The 19,829-nt window shown below is 45.4% G+C and overlaps 1 protein-coding gene across 3 annotated transcripts in view; it reads left to right on the top strand.

The window, feature by feature from the left end:
• The window catches only part of DCAF17 (DDB1 and CUL4 associated factor 17), a 163,710-nt gene that overhangs the window by 41,344 nt on the left and 102,537 nt on the right, over nt 1-19,829 (top strand). For all 3 annotated transcript variants that reach the window (XM_030210498.1, XM_030210496.1, XM_030210497.1), the window contains exons 3-5: nt 1,049-1,152; nt 3,879-3,969; nt 16,891-17,027. In XM_030210498.1, the coding sequence (XP_030066358.1) occupies nt 1,049-1,152; nt 3,879-3,969; nt 16,891-17,027 (332 nt within the window). The remainder of the gene's footprint in view (nt 1-1,048; nt 1,153-3,878; nt 3,970-16,890; nt 17,028-19,829) is intronic.

Here is a 19,829-nt window from a genome sequence, read left to right as displayed (position 1 = left end):
GGGAGAATCTGCTACAGTACAAGGAGAAAAAATCCACAGACAGAATCCCCCTTGTAGTGACATACAATCCAGAGCTGGAAAAACTGAGGAAAATCATAAGAGATCTACAACCTATACTCCAGGAGGATGAATTACTGAAAGAGATATTCTCATCCCCACCAGTACTGGCCTTCCGACAGCCACCCAACTTAAAACACAAGCTAATCAGAAGTAAACTTCCATCACAGACTGAAAAGGAACAGAAGGGCACACTTCCCTGTAATTTATCCAGTTGCAAACTATGCCAAAATATTTCACAGGACCCCAAAGTCATCCACAGAGGAAAGATATGCAACATAAAGGGATCTTTCACTTGCTCATCTTCCAATGTGGTATATCATTCAGTGCAAAAAATGTAACAAAGGATGCTATATTGGAGAAACAGGCCAGATGCTTAAGACAAGATTCAATTTACATAGACATCATATGAACAATACAGCCAGTAGGGCCCCCACCCCGGTGGGACAGCACTTCACAGAACCAGGACACTGTACCAGTGATTTCACAGTGACAATACTGACAGGTAACTTTAAAACCATACAAGAACGTAAGACCTTTGAAGTCAGAATGATTGAATATTTTAACACCCAACAGAAAGGACTTAACAAGGATCTGGGGTTCCTAACCCATTATAAACCATAAAGCTGTATGTCTCTGTTGATCACCCCACCCCTCACCTATCCACACCCATCCTGTTAGAATATCAATGATATGCTTTGATGTCCCCTTGCATACCTCCGACCCACCCCCATCCTCCCACCCTGTCAGACTGTCATAGTAATGCTTGAATGTTTTCACTTATATACACTGTCAGCTAGCACATTTGCTTATTTCCGATCTGACGAAGAAGGGCAACCTTCGAAAGCTAATCAAGAAATGTATTAAGTTATGTCCAATAAAAAAGGTATCATCTTATTTTCTTTTCCATGTTTTATTTTGTTTGATTTCTATTGATAATCTTAAGAGTGGACTAACACGGCTACCACACTCCTCTACTTATGTTTTGCAGGAAAGTACTAAGTTCCAAAAGGTTTGGACAAAGCATTCTAAGTCTCCTATTGTATATGAAAGAGGACGGATTTACTTTGACAACTACAGATGTTGTTTTAACAGGTAATTCTTTATAAAATTTTCTACAGGTAACATTTTAGCACTTGCTTTTAACTTTAGACATACTATAAAATACATGGTGGTAATTACCGTTGCTGCTGTTGTTAGTGTATTGATTACCTCCTCCATAAGTTCATGTTGATGCCATGCCAGACATCTACCCTGTGCTTTCTTGTGCAAAAATTACATTTTTTAAATTGTTAATTTTACCAACTGAAAAGAGCCCATACAAATGCAAAAAGTGTCTTCTCTCTCCTTGCATAAAAGTGAGGCAGATGGCTTCCTGTCCTTCTAGCTTCTTTCTCCTTTGGTGTGGTGCAAGGATAAACCCCTTACCTCTCTGGCTTCTTCCTCGCTGAGGAACTGCTTTTCAGAACTTTGGCGCGGTATGGAACAGCACTGGGAAATACCATGGGAACAGCGCAGAAAAAAAACTTCCCAAAGCTGAACACTAATCGCATGTATATTCATGCTGTTAACATTGAGAAGTGGGAAGTTAAGGGGTAGAAGCATGCCTGGCACAAAAGTTTTAGGGTAAGCGCAGCTCTTGTGTTGATGCCCAGGCAAAACAGGAAGTGCAAGCGCACATTGCTGTCCTTCTGCACCCGTGTAATAAGCTTGTCAGCTCTGAACGCTAATTGCCTGCAGACAAGGGTCTCCTGCATTCCTACCTCATGATCAGCGGACAGTGTGCTAAATAAGGGCGCTACGACTGCTGCAAACCTTACGCCAGCTTGGAGTTGGCATTAGGATTTGCCAGTAAGAGAGGAATGAGGGAGACCCACTGAAGAGGTTTGACAGGGATTTTCTCCTAGACCTGTCAAACCTATGCCTGCCCACCCACTCCCCTCCAAACACAAGACCTGGAGGTCCAGTGGATGCACTGGGCAGGGTCGGATGCTGCCATTTTGGGAAGGTGCCCAAAAAGGAGAGAGTGAGTGCTAATCCCTCCCTCCTCCTCCACCTACTACTATGGAGAGGTAGGCTGCTGGGGTGGGAGGGAGGGAGGGCAGGCTAGGTAGACTGCGGTCCCACTGGACCACCAGGGCGTGTTTGATCGATGTGGAAATGGGGAAGCTAGCGGTCCCACCGGACCACCAAGCTTTTTTGTGTTTTGGGAGTGGGGGTGGACCTCCAGGTCTTGTGTTGGGAGGGGGCGGGCGGGTGGGCTTACATTTGGCAGGTCTGGGCAAGAGCCAAACCCCCCACTTGACCAATCATACAAGCCAGCGAGACCAATGAACACACAGAGGAGCCCCTGTGTGTTCATTGGTCTCACTGGCTTGCATGTGATTGGTCAAATGGTGGTTTGGCTCTTTAAATCGTTGGCGTCTGTGTCTTACCGAAGCCATCTTTGAGCCGGTGATGGCAGTGGGTAATTTTCAGTCTAAATTTTCTGCATTCCTGACTCAGCATGATGAATAGCGAAACATGGTGCTCTTGTTGGAGGGAGATATGATGTTAATTGTCAAGAGGATTCCACAGTTCCTTGCCTCAAGTATTTGGAATTGGAGTGGAGTTGAACTGGAGGTCTTATGGAATCATAGCCACATGCCAGCCAAACAGCAGTTTCAGTAACGGCTTTAATGACAGCTTCAGATAAGTTTTGTTTTGGAGGGGCTGGCCATGCTCTTTGGGGGCTTTTTGTTTCTGACCCTATCGTTTACGAGCAGTTTGCTGACTTGTGGGGTTCCTGCTTGATTTTTGCTTTTGAAATGCGTTTGTAGGACTTGCCTTTTTTTATAATTATTTTTTTATGTGATCATTCACTTGCTCCTTTTTTTGGCATTGAAAAGAGGTTTGTTTGTTTTTTTTTAATCACCTGGTTTTCTCCTTGTGAAGGAGTTTTTGCAGCTGATTTTTTTTTCTTATATACATGGACCTATGATGATATCTTCCATTTATGATAGTGGATTTCTCAATACTTTTTGTATTTATCTCTATCGGGAGTTTTGAGGTCCTATTTGGTAAAGTAGATACTTTTAAAATTTCTTTATTGAAATTTTGTAGAAACAAGTGAATGATAAAAATAAAAAAACAATTTTTCAAGTTATTTTTCATAGCTTGTTTTGTACAATGTGATACCTACCATACTCAGAGGGGCTAAGTCTAACTCAAGACTACATCACTTCATGAAGCTGGTGACATCCTGGCCATTCTCCCAAGCCTCTAATACATTTGCTGATTGACTATCCACTTATTTATACCTGGACTAGCTTGCAGTGCGCCTATAACTTAGACCAGTTCCTCACATCTTATTCAACATATAGTTCATTTTAGCAACCCATGTATTTATCCCAGTTGATTTTTTACCACCCATCTTGTCCCTGTCTATATATCTCAACTGCACTTGTCCCTTTGGCTGTGTTTTATTGTATTTTATGAACAGAATTAACATCATATCTATGTTTGAATGTTCTAATGTGTGCCTGTTAGGTGTTTCATTGGTATTATGCCGACCGTGTTTCATTTATGGTATTTGAATGTTCTTCCATGCTGTTGGTCATGGTATTATTTGTATTGTACTGACATATTTCTGTTTAAATGATTGTTCTACAGTGCTATAAAATGTATATACTTTTGATACTCTTATGTTAATCTTGTTACTAGGTTTCAAATTACCATTTCCTAGTTTACTTCATTGATCGCATTTATGCATTTGGTCATTTTACTATTGTTTTGCTGGACAGTGATGATGTAGATTAAATATTCATTTTTTTCCTCCCCAGTGTTACTTCAGAGCCACACCATCTTTATGAGTTACCAAAATGCTCAAAATTAGAAAAAATAGAAGATGCTTTATTATGTGAATGTCCTGTGGTAAGTTTTCAATTTGATATTCCCTGAAAAATGTACATTACTACTACTACTACTACTACTATTTAACATTTCTAAAGCGCTACTAGGGTTATGCAGCGCTGTACAATTTAACATAGAAGGACAGTCCCTGCTCAAAGAGCTTACACTCTAATACTCTACCATCTCCTTCAATCACAACAAAAGTAATTGCCATCTTAGTAACTGAAAGAAGGGCCAGTGTAATGGAGTTTTATCACCTTACTACTCATATTTTGAGCACAGTTTTTTTGCAGGCAGTGGCGTAGCAAGGGCGGGGCGGTGGGGGCGGTCCGCCCCGGGTGCCAGCGGGTGGGGGGTGCTCCGTCTTCTGCCACCACCCTGCCTTTTTTTTTTTTTAAATCCATGCTGCCAGCGACGCAGGCAGCGCTTCGCATCTGCCCTGCGTGCTATGAAGGCAGAAAATCGTCTCGCTGGCATCAGGCCTTCCCTCGCTGTGTCCCACCCTCGAGGAAATAGGAAGTTACCTCAGAAGGGGGCGGGACACAGCGAGGGAAGGCCCGACGCCAGCGAGACGATTTTCTGCCTTCACAGCACGCAGGGCAGACGGGAAGCGCTGCCTGCGTCGCTGGCTGCATGGATTTTAAAAAAAAAGGCAGGGTGGTGACAGAAGGCGAGAGCTGTCGGCTCTCGACGGAGGGGGGGCTCAGATGGGAGAGGGGGAGCTCACAGGGGAAAAGGGGAGTGGGGTGGGGTGAGGTGAGGAAGCTCACGGGAGAAGGGGATTGGGGTGGGGGAGCTCAGAGGGGTTCTCAGAAGGGGATTGGGGAGCTCAGAGGGGAGAAGGGGATTGGGGAGGGTGGGGGAGCTCAGAGGGGAGAAGGGAATTGGGGAGCTCAGAGGGGTGCACAGAGGGGAGAAGAGGATTGGGGAGCTCAGAGGGGTGCTCAGAGGGGAGAAGGGGATTGGGGAAGGGTGGGGGAGCTCAGAGGGGTGCTCAGAGGGGAGAAGGGGATTGGGGAGCTCAGAGGGGAGAAGGGGATTGGGGAGGGTGGGGGAGCTCAGAGGGGTGCTCAGAGGGGAGAAGGGGATTGGGGTGCTCAGAGGGGAGAAGGGGATTGGGGAGCTTAGAGGGGAGAACGGGACTGGGGAGGGGAGTGCTCAGATGGGAGAAGGGGTCTGAAGCTGGAACTGGGGTCTGACAAGGGGGCAGGATGGAAAATGGGTCCATGCCTGGGGCTAAAAAGGGGGGATGCAAGGCTGTGGTGGATGAAGGGGGCTGGAACTGGGGGCTGAAAAGGAGGGTAGTTGGGATAAGGGGGCTAGTACTGGAACAGGGGGCTGAAAAGGGGCAGGGGCTGAAACTGTGGGGACTGGGGGCTTTAAAGGGGACAGGGAGAACTGGCTGGGGCTGAAGCTCGGGACTGGTGAGAGAAAAGGGAGAACTGGCTGGGGGCTGAAAAGAGGGGGCAGAGAGATAGGGGACAGACCCTGGATGGAAGGGGGGAGCGTGAGGGAGGGCAGACCCTGGATAGATGGGAGAGGGAGGGCAGACGGATTTAAGGGGCAGAGAGAAAGGGCAGATGTTGATGGAAGGAGGAGAGAGAGATGGCAGACTCGGGCAGATAGTGGATGGAAGGGGCAGAAATAGAGGGCAGATGTGGATGGATGGAAGGGAGAGAGAGGGCAGACTGGATGGAAGGGGCAGACAGTGGATGGAAGGGACATTAGAGAGGGCAGACACTGGATGGCAGAGAGAGAGAGCAAAGACAGATGCTGGATGGAAGGAAGGCAGTGAAAAGAAGATGAGGAAAGCAGAAACCAGAGACAACAAACTGTAAATAAAATATATATTTTTATTTTTTTGCTTTAGGATATAGTATTATAGCTGTGTTAATAAATGTTTATAAATAGAACGTGTAAATAAGGTAATCTTTTTATTGGACTAATTTTAATACATTTTGACTTAACTTTCAGAGAACAAAACCCCCTTCCTCAGCTCAGGCTAGGATACTGTAACAGCACTATACTGTATTGACCTGAGGAAGGAGATTTTGGCCTCTGGAAGCTAAATGTATTAGTCCAATAAAATGGTATTATTTTATTTTCTGTATTTGTTTTATTTCTATTTGTAAAGTGGTGATTGGTATTTGTTAGTTTTTTCAAATTTACATCTGCTGTCTTTATATTTTGCACAGTACTAGGGGACATTTTCTGTTTCTGTGGTGTTGCATTGTATGCAGAGTCTGGCATCTTGGGGGTTCAGTTTAATTTTTGTCTAAATAGAAAGTTTAAATATTACTACTTATTCTATAGTGGATTAGGGTGTATCTGTGTTTGTGAAAAAGACATGGCTTTCAGTTGGCATTGTCTGTGCAGGATCGACGATCTGTACTAATCTGTCTGTTTTCGTTTTACAATAGGTGAATTGATGTTCTAGTGCTCACTGTAGTGTTTAAGATGCTTTCCTTTTCCTTGTGTGACTCGTACAAATTACTGCTTATGGTATGGTAGAATTGCTCTATAGGTCCTGAGTGTTTTGTATTCTCGGTATGTCTAGTACTGGATTTGGGGCGGGTGTTAAAAAATGACCGGCCCCGGGTGTCAACTACCCTAGCTACGCCACTGTTTGCATGCTAAAATTAATCACACTGCCGGAAGGAGTGTAGCATGCAAAAATGTGCACTAAAATGTGCTTTACTTTTAGTGCACTTTCCATAGACATGCATAGAAAAGATTTGTATATGGAATTAACTTCTAATAGAAGAATTTACTGTAATTAAAACTTTTTTTTTTTTTTTTTGCTTCACTTTTAGTACTGATTTTTATCTATGGCCTAGAAGTGTCATTTTGTGTTTGTTTTTTTGTTTTTTTAATATTTCATGTCTATGCAGAAGGGTCAGAAAATTCTTAACTACTTTACATGTGTGTGTATATTTTGTCTCTGTGACGTAGAGCAGAGGAGTGTTTGGAATACTGCAGTGCTCAAATGTTCTGGTAAGAATCTACTATAATAATTTGCACCTCCAATGTTCTGAAACTGACTCCGTGGCACACTGAAGTGAAGGGTTCGTAAGGTTTGTCAGTCTGTCACCACCTCTCTCTGTCCTGCCTTCATGTCAAAACGTGATGACGTCAAGGGCAGAACAGTGATAGGGAAGGGAACGCTGCAGAGTTGCTAGGCAAAGGTACACGACGTCACAGCACAAGGCAACCAACCAATGACCTCAAAGAATCGCGCCACTCGTGTGGCCACAACAAGCACGCCTGCGCACCACCTACCCTCTCTCTGTCTCGCGCAGTGCACCCTCCATCCACCCATGTCCAGCGACTCTCCTCTCTCCCCTGCCCCCCCTCCAGCCATCCAGGTTGTCCAGCGAATTCTTCGGGGCAGGCAGGAAAGATCCCTAGTCCTGCCTGCCCGCTGCCAGCGCTGACCCTCCCCCACTGAGGGGCGAGGAGGAGGGGGGGAGGAGGCCAAGGGAGAATGCAGAGTTGATGCACATGTAGGGGGGGGAGGGCAATGGACAGAGGAGAATTGCTGCACCACGATGGATGGAGGGGGCAGGGCAGAGATGCTGCATATGGATGAATGCAGGGAAGAGAGCATAATTGGTTCACACGGGACACACACTACACTCTCTCACTCACAGAGACAGACACATTCTGTCTCTCTCGCAATCACACACTCTCTCTCTGACACACACTCTTTTTCTCTCACACATACTCTCTGACACATACTCATTCACTCTCTCACTCACTCTCTCTCACACATACTCTCTCCTAACATTTCCCTTAAAAACATAATTGCCATTAGAGGACAACCTTGCTAGCACCCGTTTCATTTCTTTCAGAAACGGACCTTTTTTACTAGTAATAAAATAAAATCACGTGTGATGTGATATATCAAACCATTTGATGTCTTTGTCAGATTTCAAAGATGGATTTTTAGAATTTAACAGCAGGGTGCTACTGTCCCACAACAACAGGCTTTAGTTGGCAATACACATAGAGGAGCATTTTCAACATGATGTCTTAAATCTGATTTTGGACGTTTTGCATAAAACGTCCAAAATCCGATCAGGAAACAAGGTAATTTTTCAAAAAGAAAAAAAATTTTTTTTTCTGAAAATACTGTTTTGAACAAGGTTTTGTGCTTTGGACTTTTTTTTTGGTCCGTTTTCGAAACCCCCCAGAACAAATGCAAAACAGATTCATACCATTGGGATGTAGGAGGAGCTAGCATTTTAGTAGACTAATCCCCCAGACATCCCAGGAGAGCAATGAGGCACCCTAGGGGCACTTCTATGCACTTCATGAAAGGTTCGACGAGAGGCCCGGGATCACTCTCCTCGATGTTCCCAGGCCTAGGCGTTTCCCATCTTCTGAGGGCATTTGCTAAGAAAATGACCAGCCTAGCCGCAATAAAGACAGAGGTTATTGAATCGACGATGGGACCTCTCCTGTTCAGACAGGTGGTAAAGGCCAACCACCATAGGTTCATCAGCTTTCTCCTGCGAGGAGTCTGAACGGAGGCGGAAGCAGAGGTCGTTGAAAGCGAGGAGCTAAGCGAGGAGGCCGCTGCTGATCTGCGTGTTCTTGGGCCCTCTCCTAGAACCGAATGTCAATTCGAATACACAAGGCTATAAGTTCATCGAGAGTGGCCGGTCTATCCCATCCTGCGAGCTCATCCTTTATCCGCTCAGTAGTCCTTGCCAAAACATAGCAGTAAGAGCTTCCTAATTCCAGCGCAACTCCAAGACCAAGGGTCTGAAAATGAACTTTGTAGGCCCCTATGGAGAGGTTTCTTTGTTGTAGCTGGAGGAGCTCACTCGCAGCCGAAGAGGGGCATCCAGGCTCATCAAAGACCATCCTGAATTGATGAAGAAAAGCTGCAAGATCTGTAAGGATAGGATCCTGTTGCTCCCATAAGGGAGGGGCCCTAACTAGGGCTTGACCAAACAGTAGGGATATAATGTAGACTAACTTAACGCGGTCCGACAGGAAAGACGCTGGCTGTAGTTTGAAGTGCATGAGGAACTGATTAAGGAATACATGACGGGCCGCTGGTGAACCATCGAAGCAAGGAGATTCAGGAACTCGGAGGGGCAAGAGTCCAGGATTCGGCACGGAGGCGCCCGCCTGCTAAGTTGCCGAGCGCTACTACATCCGGAAAGTAGAGAGCTGGGAACAAACATCCAGGAGGACTCCTGATAAGTGATGCAGTTGACTTTGCTGTTGCTGCACAAGTTGTGCTAGGTCAGGTAGCTCGGGCTTGTCTGACGAGCTCATGGCCTCAGCTATCTGTCACAGATATCAGGAATAGTAAGTGAGCCCTTGTGCTGATCCGGAGACCAGCGGTCAGAAACCCAACACTTACCTGCAGCGACCACCATTCCCCAGCGGTTGAGCCCCTGGGTTCCAGTGGCCAACAGGACTTAAGGAGTCGGGCGAGCGAGAAGGACTCAGGTTCTGACAGACGGAGGAGACGGGAACAGAGCTGAGCAGAAGGTAGGTCCTGGCAATAGTCAGGGCAGGTGGCGATCCAATAGAGGTCAGGTTAGGGCAGTGGTCAGGGTAGGTGGCAATCTAGCAAAGATCAGGTCCAGCTAGTGGTCAGGGCAGGCGGCGATCCAACAGAGATCAGGTCTAGGCACTGGTCAGGGCAGGCATCATTCCAGCAGAGATCAGGTCCAGGCAGTAGTCAGGTCAGGTGGCGGTCCAGGCAGTGGTCAGCAAGGATGAAGAGTGATAGGGAAAAAACGCACCAGACACCAAGAAGGTAGTAGCTGAGGCAAAGATGTGGTGAGAGGTTCTGGGTTATAAAGTGAAGGCGTCTGACATCAGAGTAGGCGCGCCCAAACTGGAGAGAGGAATTAAGCGCATCGCTGGCACATGTGTCTGGTTCCGTGCTTGATGTTCCAGGTTCATGACACTATCCTGCTTATAATCGAACGAGAAAAACGCCCAAGTTCCGACCTAAATCGGGAGATGGACGTTTATCTCACAAAAACGAATAACGCGGTATAATCGAAAGCCGAACTTGGACGTTTTCAACTGCACTGCATCGTGGAAGCGTACAAAGTTGACGGGGGCATGTCAGAGGCGTGGTGAAGGCGGGACTGGGGCATGGTTATCACCCGAACAGAGATGGGCGCCTGTCGCCGATAATGGAAAAAAAGTATGCTTTTGTAGCTAGAATTTAGGGCACTTTTCCTGGACCCTGTTTTTTCACGAATAAGGCCCCAAAAAGTGCCCTAAATGACCAGATTACCACCAGAGGGAATCGGGGATGACCTCCCCTGACTCCCCCAGTGGTCACTAACCCCCTCCTACCACAAAAAAAATGATGTTTCACAACTTTTTATTTTCACCCTCAAATGTAATACCCACCTCCCTGGCAGCAGTATGCAGGTCCCTGGAGCAGTTGTTAGGGGGTGCAGTGGACTTCAGGCAGGTGGACCCAGGCCCATCCCCCCCTACCTGTTACAATTGTGCTGCTTAATGCTTAGTCGTCCAACCCCCCCAAACCCACTGTACCCACATGTGGGTGCCCCCCTTCACCCCTTAGGGCTATAGTAATGGTGTAGACTTGTGGGCAGTGGGTTTTGAGGGGGATTTGGGGGGCTCAACACACAAGGGAAGGGTGCTATGCACCTGGGAGCTCTTTTACCTTTTTCTTTGTTTTTGTAAAAGTGCCCCCTAGGGTGCCCGGTTGGTGTCCTGGCATGTGAGGGGGACCAGTGCACTACGATTCCTGGCCCCTCCCACAACAAATGCCTTGGATTTATTCGTTTTTGAGCTGGGCGCTTTCATTTTCCATTATCGCTGAAAAACAAAAACACCCAGCTCACAAATTGTCGAATAAAACATGGACGTCTATTTTTTCAAAAATACAGTTCGGTCTGCCCCTTCACGGACCCGTTCTCGGAGATAAACGCCCATGGAGATAGACGTTTTCGTTCGATTATGCTCCTCCATGTTTATCATATTTACAAATTCCAGAGCTTAATTGTACATTTATTGAAAAAAATATATTGTTTCTTGTTTTTGATGTGCTACTTAGTATTTTTATGGTGTGTCCCTTAGCATTGTTTTCTCTAAGCTGTGCAGGAATCCTCCAACTATTCCTGTTTTCGATGTACTACTTAGTATTTTTATGGTGTGTGCCTTAGCAATGTTTTCTCTAAGCTGTGCAGGAATCCTCAAACTATATTGCTGCCAGTGGAGGGGGGGGATATTGTGTTTTCAATCGCTAGGGACAGTCAGGTCCTCTGAAGTCCTGCAGAACTTGCCTGTCCCTCTCAATTGAAAATGTGATATTGAAATGGTGCATCCGCTGGCAAAAATATTTATTTGAGTTTACTATACTGCCTTTGCTAACTCGCAGATCAAAGCAGTTTATAATATACAGGGCTTTTTTTGAGGGAGTACTTGGGGGTACTGAGTACCGGCACCTTTTCCATTGTCTGCTAAAATAGACCCATGGACCCCAAGTTTTAATGAAAGAGCTCAGGTTCTACACACCAATTCTGCCTTGTCATAGATTCTGTGACTGGTTGCAGGGGGCCTGGCTATTGTGGGGTGGGTCCCTCAATGATCACCCCACCCATGAAGGGTGGCCTGGCATTTGAGTACCAGCACCTTTTTCACTAGAAAAAAATGCATTGATAATGTATAAAATTAACAGTGGAGCTTGGAGATACAAATACTGACAGGAAAGAGTAATCAAACGCACAAGATCAATTCCAGCAGAAGAAAAAGCCAACAGCATAGGAACAGGGGGAAAAGGGACAAGAGAAAAATAAAGGGATTCAACAAATGAGCAGAGTAGTGCCAACCTAAGTTGAGTCAAACGCTGAAAGAAAAAACAGGTTTTCAACATGATTTTGAAATTTTTCAAAGATGATGCAGATTGAATAGATAATGGAAGAGTTCCACAAGGCGAGGGCAGCAACGTAAAAAGCACAATGCTATGTAGCTTCCAGCTGAGCTTGTTTTTGGCCTGGTAGCACTGAATGGTGGTCGTTGATAGAATGGAGGGAATGAGCTGGTGAATAAGGAATCGTCAGTGAAGACAGACGGGGGGGGGGGGGGGGGGGGGGTGGGGGGGTGAACCTATTTGGAACGCCTTAAAAGTGAGTGTCAGGTTTTTAAGTATGATCCGTTGTTCAGTTGGCAGCCAGTGTTATTTACGGAGCAGAGGAGAAACATGATCATAGCATCAGGCATGGCAGAAAAGTCTAATAGCTGTATTTTGAAGGGACTGCAGTTTCTTTAGACAATAGCGGTACAACCTAAATTGTTACAGTAGATTGTTACAGTAGTCCAGCCTAGTGGTCAGTAAGTAGAGAATAAGCAAGTGAAAAATAGCTTGATCAAAATACCTCCTGACTGATCATAGCTGGCAGAGAACAGAAAAGTCAGCCTTACACACGTATGTCTAGGGGGGAGACAAAGGAAAGCTGAGAATCAAGAATGACATCAAGCTACCGGTAGGAATATGTAGGTTGCACAATGGTTCCAAAAAGGGTCAATGGTATATTTGGTCAGGGTAACTTACCAGTAAGCCAGCATGCCACCGTCTTTTGTTTATGTAGAACGAGTTTATGATCAAACAGCCATTTAGAGACCAAGTCAAGACAGTCTTGCAGTGGACTAGTAACAGGAGAAATAGGATTGGTGGGATGTGGTAATAGGATGTCATCGGCGTAGATATAACAGGAGACACCCGCTGATTGTATGACTGTTGCTAGAGGGCTAAGAAATAGATTAAAAAGGAGAGAGGGAGAGGACTGAACCCTGGGGCACACCGCAGACTAGGGGACGAAGTGTGGATGTAGATGACAAAGTAGCAACCTTGTATGAACGAGCTTAAAAGAAAAGTACCAAATCAAGGGTTTCCTTTATACCACGTGGAGAAAGGCGGGAGAGCAGAAGGGAGTGATCCACCAGGTCAAAGGCAGTAGAAAGATCGAGTGACACAGGTAAGATGTTGTTTATCCAGGTGTAAATGCACCTCACTTAGAAGAGCTGTCAGAACCATCTCGGTGTTAAAGTGGGACCTGAAGCCAGACTGTTTAGGATGAAGGGCCAGAGACTTTTCACCAAAAGAAGATAGTTGGTGGAAGGCAGGTTTTTTTTTTCCAAAATTTTTTGAAAGCAAACATAAATTAGATACTGGTTTGTAGTTGACAGGGACTTGTGGATCTAATGAAGGCTTTTTCAAGATTGAACAAACCAGCACAGTTTTGTAGAGGGTAGGAATCTGGCCAGAAGAGAGATTGTTATTAACCAAAGACAGAATTTTGGTCCAGATTACTGATTTTCAGCCATGAGGAGGGGAAAGGGTCAAATGGACATGTAGTAGCCCTCATGGATGTGAGCGCGTTTGTAAGCAAGAATAAAGTCTAAGGTTGGAACGAAGATCAAAAATATAGACCTAGAGTTGGCTGGGAACGCCTTGGAGATGAGGGGGGAAGGGGAAGCCAAATCAGGGAATTACAAATAACAAAATAAAAATTGCAAGGAGCAAGCAAAAAAGAAGGAGAAAAAATACCAATGACTAGTAAAATGAAAAAAGAAACAGTAAGTTAATACAATTTTAAGTAAGTTATATATATATAAAAGGAATGCTTTTAAAAACTTCCTAAAAGGTAAATAATGTTGACAATAACATAAAAATGTAGGTAGTGAATTCCAAATGTTTAATTGATTTTAATTTGTTAACAGTGCATGCAAATCTCTGTCATGAATATTCATTGTGCATATCCTGAAAGCCTGACTGGCTGGGGTGCCTCCAGGACCAGATATGGGAACCACTATGTTAGAGCAAACAATTTGTAATATAACAGTCCAAATCCCATCCTTGTATGCGAAAAGTTAAAAAAGTTACAGAAGAATAAACATGTACTCTTTTCAGACTGCTTATGGACTCATGACATGAAAAATCAGCCATTCTCAACAGTTTGGATCCACTACTTTAGTCACCTTTTCCCAGAGACAGTCACAAATGGCTCATTAGTCTTTCCAAGTTGAGATCAGAGAGATAAAGTAGGCAGATGCTTAGGGTGACAGCTTCTGGGGGACGGCAAAGAGCAACTATAGATGGACCATTGGTCTGACTCAGTATGGCTATTCTTATGTAAATTTATTTTATATTAGTCCTGCTGTTTGCTGCTAACTCTGGGCTGGTCAGAATGGTGTAGCGATACCTTATACATGTCACTTGTACTATGAAAACCTGTTCTAAGTGGTAAATAAATTACCAGAGGAGAGCTCCAGTTATTCTGTGGGTTCATCGTTCAACCCTGTTTAAACCACTTGGGTGCTGGTATAGATTTTAAAGGGAGAAGTGGTGCCTCTAAATGAACTGAATGTATAGATGTTTTATAACCTCAAAACATGAAACACCTTCATCAATTTCATTCCTTTGTATAAGCAATAAGATGAAACAAGATGAAGATGGACATTACAGTCTGTTTCAACAGGTGAAACCTGAGATTGATACTAAAGTTGCAGGCATACCAAGTCACACTCATGTGGCATGTGACACACACATTGGGCCCCATTCTCCAGCTCACATGCCAAAGCCCTGTCCCCTCACGTATTCATGAGGAGGGTCTTTGGCGTGAGGTTGGGCAGCAGTGATCCCCGAGTGCCCTGGCAATGTGAAGGAACCCTCTCCCCCAGTCTCGCTAAGTAGACGCCGACAGCAATAAAGGAGGCAGAAACTACGGGGTTTTCCCTCTTCCCTGTGCTGCTATAGGTTCTGCCGGTACTGATCCCGCCCCCATTATGAAGTCACTTCCTGTTTTTGAGGGGTGGGACCAGGATCGGCAGAGCATGTAGCAGCACAGGCAAGAGGGAAGGCCCCATGGCTTCTGTCTCCTTTATTGCTGTCGGTGTCTACTTAGCGAGACTGGGGGAGAGGGTTCCTACACATTGCCAGGGCACTCACTATAGTTTCGGGAACCGCTAGATCGGGGGATCGCTGCTGCCCGAACTCACGCCACCTGCTGGAGACACAGGAATACTAACTGGAAGCAGCTGCATAGTAACCTATAACACAGTGTTCTGTTGTACTCTATCTTCACTTGCTTATTGTGAGAGTGCAGGTGAAAGGGGATCCGGGAAGGCACGAAGAAAGGGGGTACAGGGAGCCAGGGAATCCCAACGGGGCAGATTTCATGTGCACAACACCCACATTCAGAAAGCTGGGCTACTGGAGACAGAGAGGTTGGCTGGGTTAAGGAAGAAGGGGAGGAACTACCAGACCCAGAATCCTTCTCTTCCCCACCCGGCTGTGCAAGAGTTAGGGGAGGAGATAGAAGATTGGGAAATGGTCTCTGAGGAAGGTGATGAGGGCCAGCTGGAGAGATTGGGGGCGGGGGAAGTTGAAGAGGAGGATAAAATGGAGATTACTGAAGGACTAGGGGAGGAACAGATGGAGCTTGGAGCCCTGGCTCAAACCCAAAAAGCTGCTGTAAGAGGGTGGCTAGCTGTACCTTGGAGGGACTGGTGGAAGACCGGAGGAGAGAGGCTGAGGCACTGGGGGAAATCTCTACTAAAGAGGAAACAGGTGCAGCCTGTGGGAGAGAAAGAGAGCTGGGCACAATTGAAACCCCAGCCTGAACCAGGTGGGAATAAAGCTGTGTAACCGTGCTGTAAGAAGGTGCAAGAAAGACTGTGTAAACTGTTTCATACTAAAAAGGTCTGGGCTGCAACCTACCAAGCTATTTGGTTTTTCCCTCTGATAAGGTACTGTTCCCTAAGTGAAGTAATCTGAGCTAAAGTGAAGTGAAGTTATATGGACTGTTTTTGAACCTGAGTTTGAAGTTATATGGACTGTTTTTGAACCTGAATTTGACTGTGTTGAACCTGAATTGTGCTCTGGGCTGCTAGCTTAAACAACCTGGAGTGAAGGGTGTTTTGTTGATTTGAAGCAAGAAAATAAAAGCTCTTACTTATAAACATTGGGCTTGGAATGTGCCTCTGTGAAAGGAACGGAGGGAGGAGGAAGTCCTGGGAGTTCACAGGGCCTGGAGCCAAGGCTCAGAGGAGCCAGATTGCTGTGGAGTGAAGGCAACAGTCGTGTGGAGGAAGAGGCAGCTAAGCAGGGTCGAGCCTGGCTGGGTCCTGGATGGGCAACCCAGCTACATTATAGATGGGCAAAACCCACTGGACTGATCCTTGGAACAAAATGGAAGAAAATATTTAAAAAGGGAAGTATCTCAATTTAGAGAGACTGCAGTCAAAAAGTCCTGGAAGTATTAAATACTTATGGGGCAATTCTATAAGTTGACACCCAGTTTAAGTGCCCCAATACCATAACATTTTTGGCACCAATTCTATAATGACATATTGGTGCTAAGACTTCATTATAGAAAACTAGTGTATGTCTCCATTGGCGGGCCTGTGTTTAGGCTTGCCCTCTTATGCTATGTCAATGGCGTGCTTAAGCTGGTACATCTAAGTATGCTAAATGACATAAGTACTATATAGTATTCTATAAACTGGAGACACGCGCATGGTCCACCCACATGTATGCCCTTCTTACAGTCAATCAGTGGTGCCTAAATAGCACGTACCTCTAGGCATCAGCTGATAGAATTGCCCCGTTGGTGTATAAAAATGTAAAATATAGGTTCTCTGAAATTGATTTCTCATCATGAATTGTAGAAAAGTGCTTAGATGAGCTATTTCGGGAATACTGAAGAAAAATACAATAATATTTAAATGCAATGACATTACTTTTTTATTTTTGTCCCTACCTCACTTGAATGTAATTCGCCTTGAGCTACTACTGAAAAAGACAAGAGCTAAATCCAAAAATACTTCGCTTCCCTTTTGGTGGGCTTGTTAAACTGTCCTTAACTGTTAGTTAAAAAAAAAAAACAACTTTGTTTGGAATATTTACAAGTAGTTTTTCTTGTTTGTATTAAGGGGGAAATATTGCTAAAACCATCGGACTACAAACCATCCCTCATAGTTGTTACAGGTCATAACTGGCTTCTACGTCTTTCTGCAAACACTGGAGAAACACTGGAGAAAATCTACCTTGGTTCCTACTGCAAATTCAGGTACAGCAAATGACTTCAAGGACTGTTCTTGTTTCTGGTTTTCATATGTGATGTTTCTGAGCTTTAGAAATCTAAGGCCCTGTTTACAAAGGTGCGCTAGCAGTTTTAGCACACACTAAATGCTAGAGACAACCATATATTCCTACGGGTGTCTCTAGCATTTAGCACATGCTAAAAACGCTAGTGTGGCTTAATAAACGGGGTCCTTAGCTAAGAGACAGCTTCATTGACAGCCTGTTTTGTATAAAGCGTCCTTCAAATTATTCACTCAGACATTTAGAACTATTTATGAACAATATCCTAAATATTTAAGAAAGAGAAAATGGAACTGTGTACTCCATAGAGGTTGGCTAGAATTTCTCAGAATGTTATCTGTTCCTGCATCAGAAGTCAAACGTTGCTGGCAAAGATGCACTTTTCTTATGTTGCATATCAGTTGTGGACTTCTATTACTTAGGGAATTACTGTTGCAACACTACCTGATTTTCAGAAAGATGTGTAAGCCTTGACTGTCCTCTATTGCTGACAACAGACAAAAAAAAATGTTTTATCTGTTGACGTTTTTCTAGGGTCAAGCAAGATGACAAATCCTCAAAAATGAGCCCATTTGATAAAACCACCTAGCTTTGCAAGTTTCTAGAAGCTGTGACACTCATTTCACATGGGGCCTCCTTGGTCTTTCTGCAGAGCAGTTTGAAGATACTACCCCCAGCAGTAGAACCTTCTCGCAAGAAAATTTGTTTGGTTTTCTGCATTTGTATGCATGAGGCTCCATTTCTGGGAGAAGTAGAGCCTATTAAGGAGGACCTGAGGATAAAAGGGAAATACATCACCACAGGATGTTTTCATCAGCAAGTGATTCGCTCGAACAATTTATTTGCAGTTCAGTGAGAAACTATCACAATAAAAGCATAAAATATGACAAATAATCTTAAGGTTCTTTATATTACTTTAAGTATCCCTACTCCCTTAGTACCTTTGTGCTGTGGAGGACTTGCAGCCCATCTGCGTACCCTCACAGCCTTCTCTGGGGTGACTCCCAGGTTCACTCCGATCTGCTCAGGACCTTTGCTCCAGGTGCCCAGCACTCCTACCAGCTGCCTTCCAGGTGCTGTGGAGGACTTGCAGCCCATCTGCATATCCTCACAGCCTTCTCTGGGGTGACTCCCAGGCCCACTCCGATCCGCTCAGGGCCTTTGATCCAGGTGCCCAGTGCTCCCACCAGCTGCCTTCCAGGGGCTGTGGAGGCATCCCATCTGCATATCCTCATATCCTTCTCCAGGGTGACTCCCAGGTCCACCCCGATCCTCCCAGGGCCTTCGCTCCAGGTGGCCAGGGCTTCCAGGTGCCTTTTGACTATGATCAGGTGACCCTCAGGGAGAGGAATGCTGACTTCAGCATGACCCCTGGTAAGCCTTTTCTTGGCTGGGAGGTGCGTGGTAGAGGTGTCCAGAGCCTCCCACCAGCTGCCTTCCAAGTGCTGTGGAGGACTTGCAGCCCATCTGCCTATCCTCACAACCTTCTCCGGGGCGACTCCCAGGTCCACCTCGATCCTCCCAGGGCCTTCGTTCCAGGTGCTGCACGCGGAAGCATTTTCTCTAAATACTTTGTATTTTCTCCCAGTTACTTTTTATAGCTCCAGTACGCTTTCTCTTCATGGTACTGTCCCTTCCCAATCTCTTTTTCCATCTGAAACCACTGTATATTGCAGGAACACATTGCCCATCTTCTGCTTTCATTGTCGCACCATCTCTTTTGTCTTCTCCCTTCTTCTCGGCTCTCAATCTTCAATATTTCCTTCCTTCCAGTCAACCATCTCCATTCTATCCAAGTACATCTCACCTTTGTTGCTCTCATCATGCTTCTCCTACTCTTCTCTGTACTCTCTTGCTCCTTCTGCTGCTCTCCGCTGGGGATATCAATCCTAATCCTGGTCCTCCACATCAGCTGTTATCCAATCTAATTTTTGTCCCTCTCCTCCTCCCTTCTTCCCTGCCTTTCTCATGTGCTCTATGGAATGCCCTCTTTCTCATGGGCTCTGTGGAATGCCCACTCTGTCTGCAACATACTTTCCTACATCCTCCACCTCTTCATCTCTTGTGCTGTCCATCTGCTTTCTTTCCCCTGAAGACTCTGCTTCAGCCGCAGCCCTGTGTCATTAAGGTTACCTTTTCTCCCATACTCCTCACCCGGTTGGCCGCAGAGGTGGTGTCGGGTTACTACTTTCACCCTCCTGTAGATTTCAACCTCTTCTTCCACCTCAGTCTCACTGCTTTTCTTCCTTCAAAGTCCATTCCATCCGTCTATTCACTCCTCTGCCTCTCTGAGTAGCAGTCATTTATCGACAACCCCCCCCCCCCGATAAGTCCCTTTCTTCCTTTCCCACTGACTTTGATGCCTGGCTTTCCTTCTTTCTTGAACCTTCATCTCCTTCCCTCATTCTTGGGGATTTTAACATTCTTGCTAATGATCCCTCTGACTATTATGCTTCTCAGCTTCTACACCCACTCACCAGAATGGCCACTGTCTTGATCTTATCTTCTTCTCCAACTGCTCACTCACTGCGCCTCAGCTGTTCCCCTCATCTGATAACTTTCACACTTAAACACTCTCTGCCCCAGTTCCGTCCACTCTCAACCAATAGATTTAGGAATCTTCAGGCTATTGACCCTTCTACTCTGTCCTCCAGTGTTTCAAATCTCATCTCAACTACTGTTACCCAAGTCTTTCAATAAGGCTGTCTCTTCCTCCTCTGGATTCACTCCTCCCATTCCCTGTTCTGTAAGGCGTACCAAACCCCAG

This window comes from Microcaecilia unicolor, chromosome 7 (genome assembly GCF_901765095.1).
Source record: "Microcaecilia unicolor chromosome 7, aMicUni1.1, whole genome shotgun sequence".
Taxonomy (NCBI): domain Eukaryota; kingdom Metazoa; phylum Chordata; class Amphibia; order Gymnophiona; family Siphonopidae; genus Microcaecilia; species Microcaecilia unicolor.
This window is presented reverse-complemented; position numbering and strand designations above follow the sequence as displayed.